Consider the following 17,309-nt stretch of genomic DNA (forward strand, 5'->3'; position numbering starts at 1 on the left):
TTCCACCTAAGTGTACGTATTTTATTGGTTCTTTAGCTTTAATTTCTTGTATTTCTTTACTTATTATCCTTTTATTTATTATAGGTATTCTTGCTTTTCCTTTGGTATATTTACAATCTATTATATGTTCTTTTTGACTTACTACATAGTATTCCTCTTTTTGTCTTTTAAATATATTTCTTATCAATGGTATCTTAAATATTTTTTCTACACTGAGATCTAATTCTTTTCCTTTTATTTGTTCAAATATATTGATATCAAATATTACCTTCTGTTCTGTAGATTCTTCATTTGTATATTCTTCTTTGTTTATTATTTGTACATCCTTTTCAGTCATCATTATTTTCTTCTATTTCATTTTCAGATATTTCGTTCTCAAACGATTCAAATTCATATATACTATCATCACTTTCTGGTTCATAATCGCCTCAACTACCATATGGGCATCCATCTCAAACCCAACATTCATTAAATAGGGATAGGGATTGTTACTAGATACCCAGCCTCAACTAACGTATTAGTATCCATCCCAACCCAACATTCATTCATGGGAAAGCTCATAAATTCAAAGATGAGAATAGCCTTTCACCTAGGAATCCCATTTTAGTGAGAAAGTCCTTTCACAACATGTCTTTTCATTCATTAGAGTACAATAGAGAATAGCCTTTCAATAGACTCAATATTCATTAACATTATCATAGAACTTCATTCATTCATTCATATGTGTGCGTGTGATAATAGCTTTTCACATAATCACCATCATTCACAAGTGTTAATAAAGAGATAACGTTCTATCCTAACACAAATTACACTACACCATTTTAGGCCTATGGCCACCCCAGTAAAGTGTTGCCTAAATTAGCAAAAAGTGTGGCCTTTGATAAAAGGCTACACTTTTGTGCCCGAAAGTAGCGTTACCTTAGAGTTTAGGCAACACTTTCAAGTGTTGCCTAATCAGCTACGCTTAAAAGCGTAGCCTAAAAGGCAAAATGGCAACGCTTTTATGTACCTCAAATAGCAACATTTCTATCTCATACAGCTACATTTTTAAGCGTGGCCTTTGCTTCCTTATTGCCCACGATTTGTAAGTGTTGCCTTTTCTATCTAATGTATGACAACACTTTGAAGTGTAGTCCTTGCCCATGTGCATACCACAATTTACAGTCCTATGGGTACACTTTTAAGTGTGGCCATATCATTTTGGCTATAAAATATTTATATGCCACAATTTCTAATTAAAAAACACCAATATTATTTTGCAATAAATAATCTCAATCATTAAATTGGCTCATAAGTAATTCAAATATATAGATTTGGAATAAACATCAAAAGATAGTATGTCTTGTGTACACATACACATACTTATAAATCAATATTCTAAATATGTGTACACAACAGTTCAATATATTCTAGCAATGAATATATTTCACAAAATCAAACATAATGTATTCAAACTTTTACAATAGTTCAAAAACTATTTATGATCAACTTCAATGAGATCAAATTGACTTGTGGCGACCCTTCAAATTTGATCACCTTCATTTCCCTACACATTTAAAAGTACAACAAATCAGATTGCAGCAGTACGTTATAGAAGAGGCAAGAAGTTCCAGATTCCCGATTGCAGCTGTTTCAGATTGCCGAGTGCAGATTTTTTGAGTTCCAGATTACAGTTCAAAATTCCAAATTACAGATTACATGAGTTCCAAATTGCAGGTTCTAGATTTCAGATTGCAGAATGTAGGTTCGAGATTGTAGATTACAGACTACAGATTATTGCAAATTACAAATTACAGTTCCAAATTCCAGATTATTGCAGATTACAGATTATAGTTCCAGATTGCAGGTTCCAGATTCTAGATTGCACATTACAGTTCATGATTGCAGATTCCAAATTGTAGATTACAGGTTACAGTTTACAAATCAAAATTTAATGGCAAAAAAACTTTCAGAATTTTGTAGTCCACTTCTGGCCAAAGAACAGGGCAGCAGGAGAAAAATTTCAAGATATTCTTAGAGGTCCCATAAGTTGTAGCCAAGGTGCATTTCAAAGGCAACAGAGATAACAATTGGTAAGGTTAAATATGTGAGGCCATACATTTAAGTGATAAAAGTGATAGAGTCAACAATTAACACTGAAAATTGATGGATAAACTTGCATAAACCACGTATATATAGTAAATTACAAGCTACATAATGAAGTGAGTTGAGAACCATCACGTCTCATTACCCATCCACATAATAAGTCTTGTTTAGCACTTTTCAAACTAAAATACAGTTCAAATACTGAGGTGTGAATCAATAAAACAGCCAGCCCCAATCCACATTGAAAAGAGGACCAAATCAGAGAGTTGCAGGTGTCTATGTTAACAAGCTGACGATGGCTGGTTGTGAAAACATGTCTTTTAAGCCCACGACAACCTATAAAGAGGAGGTATTATGGGGGAAGAGATGCAACAAGAACCGTTTTTTTTACTATCCTATTACAGATAGCTGAAGATGCTCTGATAGACTCATATGTCTTCAATCAGGTGTTGAGGGAGTGAATTAATCAGGTGGATTTGGGACATAATTACTTAGACAAAGATAATGACAAGGAAGTGATTATCAATCAAAAAATGCAGTAGACTATTGGAGTTGATATTATTAAGTCTAAAATGCAATATGAAATGTCATATATGAGGGTAAAAAGAACTAAATTCAAGAAGTAAGGAGTAAGGCGAAAACTAGTTTAAAATGAAGTAAACCATCACCTTCAAAAACAAATTTCCTTCGTAACACATAGCAGTCCACAAACAATGACAAAATGCAGAATCAATGTCTCATACCACTAAGAAAAGGGCAGTAGTAGACACATATATTAATGGAATGAAACTGAGCATTTTGAACATGAGCAAAGCAGTAAACAAAATTAACAAAGTATGCCACTGTTTTGCAAAAAATTTAGACATGAATTAGAGAGAAATTTTTAGCATTTTTTCACAACTTCAAATAAAGAGGGAGAAAAAGCAGGGATAAATAGTAGCTGAACCACAGAAAAAAAATCTAATTCTAAGGTAGCTACAACACAAACTCATTCAATCACGATGAACAAAGAAATCAAGTGATAATTATGTTCAGATAACTTAATCAAAATGATAACTATATATGAGATAAATCCAGAAGCTCCACGCCACAACACATTAATNAGTAGTAGACACATATATTAATGGAATGAAACTGAGCATTTTGAACATGAGCAAAGCAGTAAACAAAATTAACAAAGTATGCCACTGTTTTGCAGAAATTTTAGACATGAATAAGAGAGGGATTTTTAGCATTTTTTCACAACTTCAAATAAAGAGAGAGAAAAAGCAGGGATAAACAGTAGCTGAACCACAGAAAAAAAAATCTATTCTAAGGCAGCTACAACACAAACTCATTCAATCACAATGAACAAAGAAATCAAGTGATAATTATGTTCAGATAACTTAATCAAAATGATAACTATATATGAGATAAATCCAGAAGCTCCACGCCACAACACATTAATACTAATACTAAAGAGACTGTAATTATACTAGAGTCAAAATACTACAATATGAAACCAAAAAGACATGAAGAACTCTTAGCTGAAATAGAAAACTAGAAAGGGAAAAAAGTTGTCAAACAATGGAGTTTACTGGACAAAGATGCAACATTTCAGCTTTTAAGAGTTATGAAACTGATATCGAATCAAACAAAATGAGACTAAAAAGTACTAACCTGAGCAAAGTTTAAGCTAAACAGCTGAGGAAGCTTCCAATTTTCCCCAAATTTTCTACTGCTCAAGCAAAGGTTTCAGCAAGAAAAATCAGTTATAACTGAAGAAAAATAAAGGAGACGGAAAGGAACAGAGAAGATGGTGAAGGGGTCTTTGATGAGTTTGTTGTTTTTCAAATCCAAGATGAAAGCGTGGATTTGAAGGGAATACATGTGTTAGATCTGCAAGTATATATAAGAGAAGAAAATAAATGAGACTAATAATTTTGAATTGATTAAAATGAAGAGAAACGGAAACGATTAAAGGTAGACAACTTTTTTGCGAAGCATAATAATGATTAGGTGTGAATTGCAGTTGTATATTACCACATATACTCTGGAGCAGCTTTGCATTGTAATTCTGTTAATTCAAGATGTTCTTCTATTCCTGGCATGATGTCTGATTAGCTTGAGCAAAGTGAGGTAATTGTATGTAGTTAAAGTTTACCGAGAAAATAGTTAATCAACTTATCAAGATCAAGAATTATAGGAAGCATGATTAGTTAACTACGTTATGGCAAAATGATGTATCTTTAACAAATTCAACCAACCGACTCCTCGAAACTAAATCAGATGAAAAGATGAACCTGAAATTGAGTTCAATGACATTTCTTTTTAGCTCCTGACTGTTTGTTTGACGTTGTAGTAATTGTGCCTCTCTTTTTTCTACAGAAACCAGTCTATCCATTTCACGACTTCTAAGTTTCATCTCAACAGACCCTTTTGTTGAGAGGGAGTCATCATTCTTTTCTTTAGAACTCATTAGCCTTGCAAGTTCAATGTGTATAACTATTTTAAATTGGTAAAGAACAACAACTGCCACTGCACAAGGTATTCATTTTTATAGTGAAACCAACTAAATGTCCACGGGTGTTTATCACATTTGCCATAAGAGATAGTGTAATGACCCTAAAGGTCATTTTTGGAAATTTTCATAAAATGACCGTTTTACCCCCTCCCGATAGTTGCCCCGAGTCCTAATTGTTGTATTTTCGAAGTTGGTTTGAAGGAAAATTGATGAAAAGTTGAGTTTTTGGAAAGTTGAGTTTTTAAGAGTTAAAGTTTGGTTAAAAGTGCTATTTCGAGTCATTTGGAGTTTCGAGATTCGAATCGGATTTTCGTCGATTCCAGCAGTTTTAGAATGTCGAAACAGGTCTATGAGAATTTACGGAGTTGAATTTGGAGTTAAAACGAAGATTTGCGGTCCTAAGTTGCAAAAATTGTGAAATTTTGATCAAGAGTTGACTTTGGTCAACAAACGAGGTTCCGGTGCTCGAAATGGAATTCCGAGGGCACCGTTGGATTCAGGGGGTGATTCTAAGTCTAGAATGAGTCTTGGTTGAATTTTTAGAGTCCCCGAGTGCGTTCCGAGTTTTTGAGCCTAAAGTTAGTTTCTTGACGCCTTATCGAATACCAGGTCAAGGAGACCTCGAATTCAAATTTCGACGATTTCATTGAGTCCGAAATGTCATTTTCAAGCTAGTAGCATATTTGGTTTGTGTTCGGGAAGTGCCAAATGAGTTTTAGGTGAGCTTTTAAGCTTCTTGGATGCTTTGACACTATTTTAGCAAATTGTGGCAACTAAAGGGTTCATTATTAGTTTTAAAGGTCGAAAAATTATTCCGAAGGTTCTGAAATTTTGAGCATGAATTATAAGACTTATCTGCAAAATTTGGTGCATTTTCGCTAACCCGAGATTGGACTTTTATCGCAAATAAGAAATAATTGTTTACCAAGTAGAAATGATATTTGACTGGGCAAACGAGCATGAAATTGAGCTCCGATTGAATGAGCAGGTCTGTATCATTATTTAAGACATTTACAAAAAAGAATCGGATCATTTCACTAGTGTATGAGGAAATTACGGTCTTTTTAGTGAAAGATTAACTGCTGTTTTTCTGGTGCATAGCAGCCATGTACTGTTATAAAAATCTCAGACTGTGTTCATTTGGTATTTTGAGCATATCAGGAGTTCTAGAGATCGGAAAGGAGTGATTCTTATGGGTTTCTTCTTGAATTAATATGAGGGTTAATATTCAATCTTCAATTCGACATTTTCTCATAATTTCTTTATCTGGTTTTTTTCCTATTCGTAAATCTCTTGGGAAAAATTGGGGTTTTATCGATTTGGACTCCCTTTTTGATGAAAAAGGTATATTTAAGATCCTTTTGTTATGGGTAAACTGATTTTAACATAAAATTATTGATTCATCGATTATTTTCATCATATTAATCGCGTATAATTTGGACTTTCCCGACAAAGTTAAAGTTTGATAAATTGAGAATTTCAAGGTAGATCTTAACTCCGTTTTTGATGAAATTTCATATTTGAACTTATCTAAGCATGGGTAAGATGTTTTTCAAGAGATATTTCATTTTCGAGTCGGGGTTTCGGATCCGAATATTTTAGGCTTCTTCAAGAACGTGGATTTTCCTTCAAATTGAGTTTGTGAATTGATTTCAACTCCGTTTTCAATTTGGTTTTCACCATTAGCTTCCAAATACTTTAAGGATCATTTTACATCAAAAAATTCCAAATTTGGGTATCGTTTTCCAGTATGAGACTTTTGGACCGTTTTGCCCTTTTTCCCTAAATTTCTTGATTTTGGTGTCATTGGACTCGAATTGTGATTGTGAAGAATTGTTTGAATAGATTATCGTGATCCGAATTATACTCGGAAAGGAAAGGCTCAAGTCAAGTAACTTTTGGAGTTCGTTTTAAGGCAAGTGGCTTCCATACTTTGTAAAACTCTTAGACTACACATGACTACTTTCCTAATTGTGTTGGGGAGTAATGGGGATTGAGGATGAGTTTTATTTGTTGATTGAAATTATTGTAAATGAAAGATGGGGAATAACGAGTTAAATGTGTTATATGTGACTTGAATTTGTTGAATAAGTCATGTGATAACTGATATTGAGGGGATAAAAGAGCATGAGTAGGCTATGATTGATACAGACATTGATGTTGAGACAGATCATGTGTAATACTAAGATGTGGTCATGATATGGTTGTGATTGAGACAGGTGATGTGTAATACTATGATGTGGCCGTGATATGGTTGTGATTGAGACAAGTGATGTGTAATACTATAATGTGGTCCTGATATGGTTGTGATTGAGACAGATAATGTGTAATACTATGATGTGATCGTGATATGATTGTGAGTGATGACATGTGCATATTCATTATTCATCACATGTGTGAACTATCTGTTGTATGAGTTCTGAGACACTGATATGAGGATGGATGGATATGAGACACAGTTGAGACTAGCTCCGGCTAGAGATATATAAGATGGACTAGCTCCGGCTAGCGATTTGGATGCCGATGGGATCTGGTTCCGGCGGTGATACATGGTCCATGTGTGGCCCCCATGGGTTCTGATTTGAGTATTCAGCGCGGACTGATTACGTCAACAGATGTGTATCATAGGACATACATGCATTACGACTACATAACATCATTATTGCATTTTGCATCGCATTTGCCTTATCTTTGTCTGTGATGTGTGGATTGTATCGGTTTACCCTTCTTATGTGGAATTTGATCTACTTGCTCTTATTTGTTGATCTGAGGTTGATGAGGATATACTGTTGGTTCTGGCTGTTGAATATGATCTGTTTAGTATAGGTTGGTTGGTTTGCTGCTAGATTGAAGTTTCGGTGGTTCGGTTGGGATTGAAAGGAGTTGTTTGTAGCTGCTAGTTTTGCTTAGTTTAGAGTTACTTGCGAGTACCTGTGGTTTTCGGTACTCACCCTTGCTTCTACACAATTGTGTAGGTTGGCAGCTCTCTTAGATTCGGCTTAGTATTTTCTTTAGCAGATTGAGCTTCGGGACATACTCGAGAGGTAGCGGTTCATTCCAGACGTGCCCTTCAGTTATCTTTACTTTCAGTTTTGTTCTATTCGAGAACTATACTCTGAAACTTGTATATTTTTATTCGAATTCTGTATTTAGAGGTTTGTACATGTGACAACCAAATTCTGGGTAGTGTTGAGTCTTAGTTAAAGTCTTTCGCTTATTTATTATCTTTTATACTCGTATTTCTACTTCTCTATGGTTGTGGTTGGGTTAGGCTGACGTGTCCGGTGGGAAATGGACACGTGCCATCACATCCGGATTTGGGGTATGACAGATAGTATTTGATAATGATAAGGATGGTGATATTCATCCAATTCAATGTCAACGGGTGTGTATTGCATTTGCCAAAAGAGATAGTATTTGATAGGAATAGGGCTAATGATATTCATGAAATTTAATTTTGGTATTGTAGTTGCTGGTGTGTTCTTATGGAGGGAAAAATGGGCTGAGTGAAGTGTAAATTCAACTTTCTTCACTCTATCAGGTCCATCCAATACACATAACTACTACATAGAAAAACCTTAACTATTACTCGCAAAACAACCAAAACTTTGTTAAGTTTGCTGACAGCAAGAAAAAAAACAAAATTTACCCAATTATGTGTATGCCAACAAAATAAAATTGAACAATCAAGTGTAGGCCGACAAAAGAAACTCAACACAGAGCCCACATATCAAACGAAAGGGGAAGAAATGAAGCACAACAACTTCACAGTCAGCGGGATGTAATCCACAGAAGTCGAACAAAGGACGAATCAGTAAGTGTAGTCAGAGTTTATAAAGTTAAAAAAGTAGAAATCACAGTAGAAGTAAAGAAGCCAGATTTTTTACATTAACTATGCATTCTCTATTCCTCTCGGCTTAGGAACTAATAACCAGGCGGAGATTCGAGCTGCAATACATGGGGTGGACTGGTGCATACAACATGGGTATAGGAAAATTTAGCTGGAAGTTGATTCTCAACTGCTTATACATTGACTAAAGCACAACAACCACCCTCCATGGGGACTCCAACAGTGTATTCAGAACCTTCAAAGGCTCACAAATCAGCTGGAAATGTTCAAGTGCAATCACATATATAGAGAGGCAAACTGTACAACTAACTTTCTATCTAAATGGAGTCATAACTCCGACATTCTATAGCAATTTTAGACCTACCAGCAGCTGACCAGGTTGGCTAAAGGAAGCTATGTTTTAGAAAAATTGAGTTTGACTACTTTCACGAGGAAAAAGTTGAAAAGAATCAAACATCCTTCCTGATCCTTGCAACTAGGACCAATTGTACCTCTATATGTAGTTCTACACAATGGTCTCAACTTGAAAATTTCTTCGTCAATTTCGCACATACAAGTCCACAATTCTCTAACACTTGTAATCATTTTCCAGAAGAATGCTTAGCCATTCACTTCTATCCAAAGCTATCCAAAGCTAACTTAATCACTGCACCCTAAAATCTAAATAAAATGGAAAGCATGACTAGATAAACAATTTCAGAAACTAATAAAGTTAAAGCAACAAAAACATAATACTTATAAGATTGACACTAATTTAGTGATTAATAAACTAGCATTACGTTTGGCCTTTAAAGAATATATGGGAGTTGAGACCCCATCAAAACACCTCATATTTCTTTCAACCATATGCTCCAAAAAATGCAAACAGGTATTTATCAACTTCCCACAAACACCTAGATATGTATGCTTTCCTTGTTGATTTATACTTATTTAGTGATTAATCAACTGATGTGGGTAATACAACTACAAGCTAGACTCCCAAAAATCAACAAAAATCGTATTTGCAGACACAAGAATATCAAAACTCTAAAGCTAAAATTTAGACTTTCAAAGATAGAACGTTTTACCTAATAAACCCTATTCCACCAAAATCCTTTCAATGTGATGAAGCTTTAAGACACCATCTTCTCAAGTGAAGCATTTTAGTGAGGCGTATTCATCTGTGAGGCATAACCTTCTGCTCTTCAACAAGAAATCGTGAAATCGTGTTCTTCAGCGAGTAGCTCTTCAACGTGAAATCGTGAAATCTGTGAGAATGTTTGACGAAAATCGTGTTCTTCAGACTTAGCTTGGAGAGAAAATCGTGTTCTTCAAATTGACGAAAAGTTTTTCCGATTTGGGGAAAAAAAGACTTACCTGATAAGCCTTCAGTGATTTGTGCTTGTTCTTCAGTGATTTAACGATTTTTGCCTGTTCTGTGAGAAAGTTTGATCGAGAGAAAAGCTCTTCAGCTGGATCAGTTCTTCAGTTCTAATTTGGGGGAAAAGAAAATTTTAATGTTTTATGAAATATTTTTTTTGCTCAATAAAAATGGGAGGGAGAGTTAAAAATGTTGGACGGAATATAATATTTTAGTGAAAAATTTAAGGCCACATTTGTAATGTGTTGTTTTTACAATTATAAAAATAGGTCACTTTAAAAGTGTGGCCATATATGTAAATAGTTGTTGCCAATTATATCATACTTTAACAACGCTTATAAAGTGTACCTTATACCATTAAAGAGTACACTTTACAAGTGTTGCCAATATTATCGCAGCTAAAGGTTAAAAATTTGGGCTACGCTTTAAAAGCGTCCCCAAAAGTAATTTAGGCAACACTTTAAAAGCGTTGTCCAGAATTAGTGTGGCCCTAGGCCTAAAATGTTGTAGTGTTAGCTTCTAAACATGATCATAATTCATTTATTTATATCACACACATGCTTCACATCACATTAATATATACAACATCATGATAATACTTCAATTCATCATACTATGCCTTCAAGGCCATGATCACAATGTACGTAGTAAGTAAACACCTCCACCTTTCAAGTAGATCAACAATGCAAGCACAATTCTACTTTTACATGAAAATTATGTCATCAGTTGACCTTTCAAGGCCATGATCATAAGTCACCAACAATCCTTTAACTAATACAATTAGGCATGAATAGTGATTCAATTCAACAATCTAAACCAATTTAGGCATAATCCATCAACATTCATTCAATATCAACAAACCCACTTCCTAAGGCACAATTTAGGAATTGAGAGAAATCATGGGTTCGTAGAGTATTTCCATTATAAATCATTAATTAAACACCAATACAATCATAATTTTCCATTTGAAAACATTTGATGAAAGAACCTATGAGACTGAGTAAAACCTAGGGTTTTTGAGAAACTTGAAATCACTTTGGATTGGCTCCTTGAATGGAAAATTAGAGAAGGATCAAGACCACCATACCTTGTTATTGATTTGTCACGACCCGAGAGCACCCCCTAGTCGTAACACGGTGTACTCGACCCAGAAGGGGTCTTATACAAGCATCAAAGTATTCATAACATTCAATATAAGGAAAATAGTGCGAAAATAAACGTTATTTCAAAACCAACTATCAAAATACTAATTTAAACATCTTTCAAAAGACACAGCGGAAGACTAAGTCTCACATGGCAATCTTAAGACATAACTTACCAAGATAGGGTCACGACCCCTTTACAATCGATAATACTAGAAATGTCTATTACATGAACAATAAGGAAACATAAAGGTTCTTGTCCTCGAATACATGAGGACATACCAAAAACATGGAGGAAAACTCTATCCAAGCAGTTCAACTCTAGCTAGTCGCGATCATTTGCCGGAACCTACACTTGTAGTAAAAATAAGAGATATATGGGTTAGCACACAAAAAAGTACCAAGTATAATGACCATGCAAAAACATGCTTTTAAAGGGACATTTTGGTTGGAAACCATGCATTATGACACTTTTTAGAAATATCATGTACAATAGCATAAAAGACATACAAGACAAATAAAATCATCTTGCAAATCATAATATCACACTTTGACAATATCAACATGATAACCTTTACCTTCACCTTAGACCTTCACTTTTAAATGACCCTTATGATATACCTTGTGCAATGCATGGATGGCGTCCCATACCACCATCCACATCAAGGCACCACATTAAGTCCACCAAGAGTGAACTTACCATTCCTTCCTCACATTTTCATAATATCCATACATAAGAGATATATCATTCAAGGGAAAATAACTCATAATATCACCCAAGTATAGCATGCATATCAAATTAAGAATTTAGGAGTCAACATTCTTCAATTAGTTCCTGTAAAGGACTTTCACACATTTGTCATTAAGACTTAGAGAACTCACTATGATCCTATCAAATCCTACTCGTGCAATGTATAGATGGCATCCCATACTACCACCTACACTTTATAGAACCTCTCAAGAAACAATAATGCATATATCACATGATGGGAATAAGCGTTTAACCGACATAGATCATGCATGCTAGACATGGAATCCGGTGTCATATAGCCCCATACCATAAAGAGGTGTTCCACTTTCCTAAGGTAAAATGATAACATTAGCTCGGATGAATCCTTATCTTGGATGAAATCCATATCCTATGTGGGCACATAGTTATGGGATAGGAAGATGTTCCTTGGAACTCTAACCTAGCATTGGGAGAGTTTCCATCTAACCATATCCACTTGGATCTTAGCCTACATTCCCATAGATTTATTCATTCACATCACATTAGTGTACTAGGGAGGAATGTCGTAAGCCTATCGACCCATGATACATCATTACCAAGGAAATAATGCTATAAGCCTATTGATCCATGGTACATTCAAGGATAGCTCTAGGGTCCTCATGAAAAGAATGCCACTAGCCTATTGATTCATGGTCCCTCATTACATTCTCATACTCATGAAAGGAATACAACTAGTCTATCGATTCATGGTACATTGCCTTATTAAGAAAGGAATGCCACTAGCCTATCGATTCTAGATTCCTTATTACATTAGATCATTTATGAAAAGAATGCCTAAAGCCTATCTACTCATAGCCATCAAGTCAAGACACATCCATCATTCATATCTTAAAGGAATTAAATAGCCTATCGATTCATATTCATCAAGTCAAGACACATTTATTACCCAAGAAAGGATGCCTAAGCCTACCAATCCAAGTTATACAATATATTGAAGAAAACACTTCACATTACATCATCATCATACATGAGTGTCAAATTTAGAAATAGCCTTTCAATAATAACACACTTACATTCACAACATGATAAACTTAACTTCACTGAATTTGCATTCATATACTAAGTAAGTAAACATCTCCACCTTTCAAGTGGATCAACATCTCTAGCACAATTCTACTTCAACATGTAATTTAGTCATTACTTGCCTTCTAGGCCATAAATCTCAAAACATCAACATACCAACAATTTACCATAATTAAGGCATAGATAATGATACAATTCAATAACCCATAGTAATTAAGACATATTTCAATCATAAGCTTTCATAATCCTCAAACCCACTTCATAAAGACATGATTTAGAAATTGAGAGAAATCATGGGTTCATAGAGTATTTTCACCATAAATCATCAGTTAACCATAAATACAATCAATATATGACATTAGAAACCATTTGAAATCATTTGAAGAGAGAACCCATGAGATTGAGTAAAACCCTAGGTTTTTCAAGAATTTGATAAGCTTGAAACTTCTTTGAAATTGACTCTAAGGTGAAAGCTAACTCTAAATGAAGGATCACTATACCTTTTACAAAGATTTTCACACGAAATTTGATGAAGAAATCTTCGAATCCAAACCCTAGCTCCCACTCTTCTTCTTCCTTGAGTTAGAGAGAGAAATATTTAGAGAGGAAGAACATTGGGATTTTGATTTGGCTGCTTTGAATAATGGGGTAAATGACTTGTTAAAATACTTAAAACTATAAATACTAATGATATAAACCATTTAAAATAAACCCCACATAATAAAACATTAAAACAAACTTACTAAAAACACCCTCATTTAGGCAACCCCGTCAATGACCAAGGTCATTTATACGGACCGTGAAAGGGGACCACGGCCTGTGGTGGTGCCCGTGGTCCTCTTAGGCAGTAGCCTACTCAACGTGGCAAGGGTCCCAAGTAATGAAGGAAATCCCACGAGCCTTACTACGGTCCTTGGTCTTCACCAAGAGCCGTGAAGTGGCTCGTAAAGGAGAGCCTTCCTTGGGCAGCCTAGCAAGCACACTATTTTTCCCTCCACGGGTGGCCCGATGGCTCGTGGTGGCCACCACGGCTCGTGAAGACCCTCGTGGTGATGGTACGTAGTGGCTAAAGGTTGTCTCTTGCACCCTAGGCTCCCACAATGCCAAGGCAAGACCACGACACCTCTCACGCTCCGTGGTCAAGACCACAAGTCATGGTGAAGGTTGTGGTTCCTAGGCAGTGGCTAGGCCTAAATGCCATGCCTCACACATGCCTAAGGACCTTCACGAGCCCTTTCACGGACCCTGGTCAAGACCACTGGCCGTGAAAGTGCTCGTGTTATGTCTAGCCAACGTGGGGCAGCCTTGGTTTTTGGCTTAGACTTGCCCCTTTTTGGATTGGCTCTTGGCCTTGCCCCCTCAACCAAACCTTAAAAGGTCTTCTTAACTTTGGGTCTAGCACTTACATTAATGTTTGGCTACATAACACCTTAGCTTTTGACATAAACTATCACATTAATGCTCTAGTTCAACCTACTATTTTCTAAGTCGTTACATTATCCCCCACTTAGGAACATTCGCCCTCGAATGACACTTTAAAACATTAAGGGAAAACGACTCAACACTAGGATCCCACAATTATGCATGCAACATCAATATAGTGCATAAACCATAGGAGGAAACATCAACTCCACATCAATAAGCGCAATGCATATACAAGAAGGTAGGAACAAAATCTACCAACTTATTATGCACAAATCATTAACATTTCTCATTCCATGGGAGGAACTTCCTTCTACACATCACATCATGCTCATTACAATATCATTAGGCAATTATGCAATCCTTTCAAGAACAGATTCAAGCATGTACAACAAGTCAACTCATGAAACATTTAGGCAACTCATCATAGATGCGTATCAACCTGAGGAACATACATCATGAAAACTCATTTTCTCTTATGAACATAAACCTCATCAAAACATGCATAACATAAGGAGAACATGGAAACTCATTTTCACATAAGACTCCAAAACATGATACAAGCTACTAGGAACTTTTGGTCTCAACCATGAATAGTAATAAAAGAAAGTGACAAGAATATCAAAACTTACCACAACCTACTATTCAACATATCATTCCCCACTTAGGAGAAAAACCCAACTAATCATAATATGAACAACAACAAAAGAATCTCATCACAACAAAAGGAATTAAAAATTACCGGTACCTTTATCCGGATTAGCTCCTTTGTCCTTGATAGCTTGTAGAGCATAGAGACGATTCTTCTTTGGAGCATTATGATCCAGGACAACATAAGAAGCTTGTTTGGCCTCCTTTCCCCTAGCCGTAAGAGTAGGAAAATTCCTCACTTGGTGATCATTCTTTCCACAACCAGAGCACCCACTAGTACTGGCAAGGCACTTCCCATGATGCCTCTTCCGACAAGTGGCACAAAGAGTTTTAGAAAATTGAGACCCACCACCTTTTTCCTCATTATCTTTACAAGCACTCGAATAATCTTGGTTAGGAGATCTCTTCTTGAACCTAGGTTGACCTTGCTCATCGGACCTACCCCTTTTCAACTCTATACCATTCCTCTTAAGTTTGGACTCCTCAATAGATTGAGCATACACCATAAGTCTTTAAATGTCCATATCATTATGGAACATCGCCGTACGACACTCTTCCTCAATTAGGTCGGATATACCTGTCACATACCTACTCATCTAATCTCTAGGGTTACACACCAAGGATGGAACATACTTAGACAAGAGGGTAAATTTCAAGGATAACTCTTCCACACTCATTCTACCTTGCTTAAGATTGATAAACTTTTCCACCTTACACTCCCTCTTCTAACATGGAAAGTACATTCCAGGTCTATTGACATTCCATTGAGTGAACCACACTTGGGCAACCTCTTTCAATTGATAGGAAGCCAACTCTGCTTTCTCCCTAGCAGATACTCCCATAGCATTGAATATCTAATAAAATTCATCAAAGAATTCTTGGGGATCTTCTCCCACTCTAGATCCAAGGAAGATAGAAGGATTCATCCTCAGAAAGTCTATCAACCTTAAGGCCACGGTACTCTCATTAGCATTCACCCTAGGCCCCACATTTCGATTAGTTTGTGTCGTCATGGCTTGAGCTAGGGTTAGAAAAGCCACCCTAATCTCTTCATTGGTCATGTCCGGGGGAACCACCGAAACTTCATTCTCTTGATTGCCTAGAGGAACTTGGTCACCTTGGGGAGAAACTCCATCATTAACGATCTCCTCTTCCATTCTCCTTAGGTTAGCCCTTGTATTCATATCCTATAAACACAAAAGAAAGGATTAGGAAAAGGACACTCATAGAACTAAATTGTAAGGCACAACTTCAAGAATATGAGAGAAGTGTAACTTTCTAACGTCCTATAGCCTCTCGCTCATAGATGTGTTGCGACTCACACCGATAAACAAGACTCTACTAGACGTGGCTTGTGAGACTTTGATCCTAAGATCCATTTCCAAAATCATAGATTCTGATACAATGTTTGTCACTACCCCAGAGCACCCCGTAGTCGTAACACGGCGTAATCGACCCCGCAGGGGTCTTATCCAAGCCTTATAGCATTCATAACTTTCAATATAAGGAAAATAGTGCAGAATTAAAACTTATTTCAAAACCAACTTTCAAAATACTTATTTAAACATCTTTCAAAAGACACAGCAGAAAACTAAGTCTCACATGGCCATCTTAAGACAAAACTTAAGAAGATAGGGTCACGGCCCCTTTACAATCGAAAATACTAGATTTTCCTATGACATGAACAATAAGGAAACATAAAGGTTTTTTTCCTCGAATACATGAGGACATACAAAAAACTTAGAAGAAAACTCTATCCAAGCACTTCAACTCTAGCTAGACGCGATCACTTGCCGAAACCTACACTTGTAGTAAAAATAAGAGATATATGGGTTAGCACACAAAAAAGTACTAAGTATGATGACCATGCAAAAGCATGCTTTTCAAGGGACATTTTGGTTGGAAACCATGGATTATGCCACTTTTTAGAAATATCATATACAATAGCATAAAAGACATACCAGACAAATAAAATCATCTAGCAAGTCATAATATCACACTTTTACAATATCAACATGATAACCTTTACCTTCACCTTAGACCTTCACTTCTAAATGACCCTTATGATATACCTTGTGCAATGCATGGATGGCGTCCCATACCACCATCCACATCAAGGAACCACATTAAGTCCACCAAGAGTGAACTTAGCATTCCTTCCTTTTCACCTTTTCACAATATCCTTATATAAGAGATATATCATATCACATTAAGCATTTAGGAGTCAACATTCTTCAATTAGTTCCTTTAAAGGACTTTCACACATTTGTCATTAAGACTTAGAGAACTCACGATGATCCTATCAAAGCCTACTCGTGCAATGTATAGGTGGCATCACATACTACCACCTACACTTTATAGAACCTCTCAAGAAACCATAATGCACATCTCACATAATTGGAATAAGCTTTTAACCGACATAGACCATGAAAGCTAGACATGGAATCCGTTGTCATATAGCCATACACTGTAAAGAGGTGTTC

General features: G+C 36.0%; 1 protein-coding gene and 1 long non-coding RNA gene across 2 annotated transcripts; both read right to left on the reverse strand.

Annotated features, from left to right (window-relative positions):
- Positions 1-1,498: 1,498 nt before the first annotated feature.
- On the reverse strand, positions 1,499-4,372 carry LOC125845297 (uncharacterized). Its single transcript, XR_007444256.1, has 3 exons — positions 4,108-4,372; positions 3,745-3,963; positions 1,499-1,546 (listed from the first exon to the last, which is right to left on the reverse strand). It is a non-coding gene; the product is annotated as an uncharacterized LOC125845297 (long non-coding RNA).
- Positions 4,373-9,622: 5,250 nt separating this feature from the next.
- LOC125845783 (uncharacterized) lies at positions 9,623-15,332 on the reverse strand. Its single transcript, XM_049525312.1, has 3 exons — positions 14,918-15,332; positions 9,795-9,853; positions 9,623-9,685 (listed from the first exon to the last, which is right to left on the reverse strand). The coding sequence occupies exons 1-3, from the start codon at positions 15,330-15,332 to the stop codon at positions 9,623-9,625; spliced, it is 537 nt and encodes a 178-aa protein (XP_049381269.1).
- Between the last annotated feature and the right edge of the window lie 1,977 nt (positions 15,333-17,309).

Source organism: Solanum stenotomum, chromosome 11, assembly GCF_019186545.1.
Source record: "Solanum stenotomum isolate F172 chromosome 11, ASM1918654v1, whole genome shotgun sequence".
In the NCBI taxonomy this organism is placed as follows: domain Eukaryota; kingdom Viridiplantae; phylum Streptophyta; class Magnoliopsida; order Solanales; family Solanaceae; genus Solanum; species Solanum stenotomum.

Bases quoted from the DNA above. Each gene is read 5' to 3' on its own strand.
- LOC125845783 (XM_049525312.1), bottom strand. From the start codon at position 15,332: ATGGTGTATGCTCAATCTATTGAGGAGTCCAAACTTAAGAGGAATGGT. The intron at 9,854-14,917 runs GTAATTTTTAAT...ACTTTCTCACAG, and splicing joins TAATCCGGATAAAGGTACCG to AACAGGCAAAAATCGTTAAA. The intron at 9,686-9,794 runs GTAAGTCTTTTT...ACATTCTCACAG, and splicing joins AATCACTGAAGGCTTATCAG to ATTTCACGATTTCACGTTGA.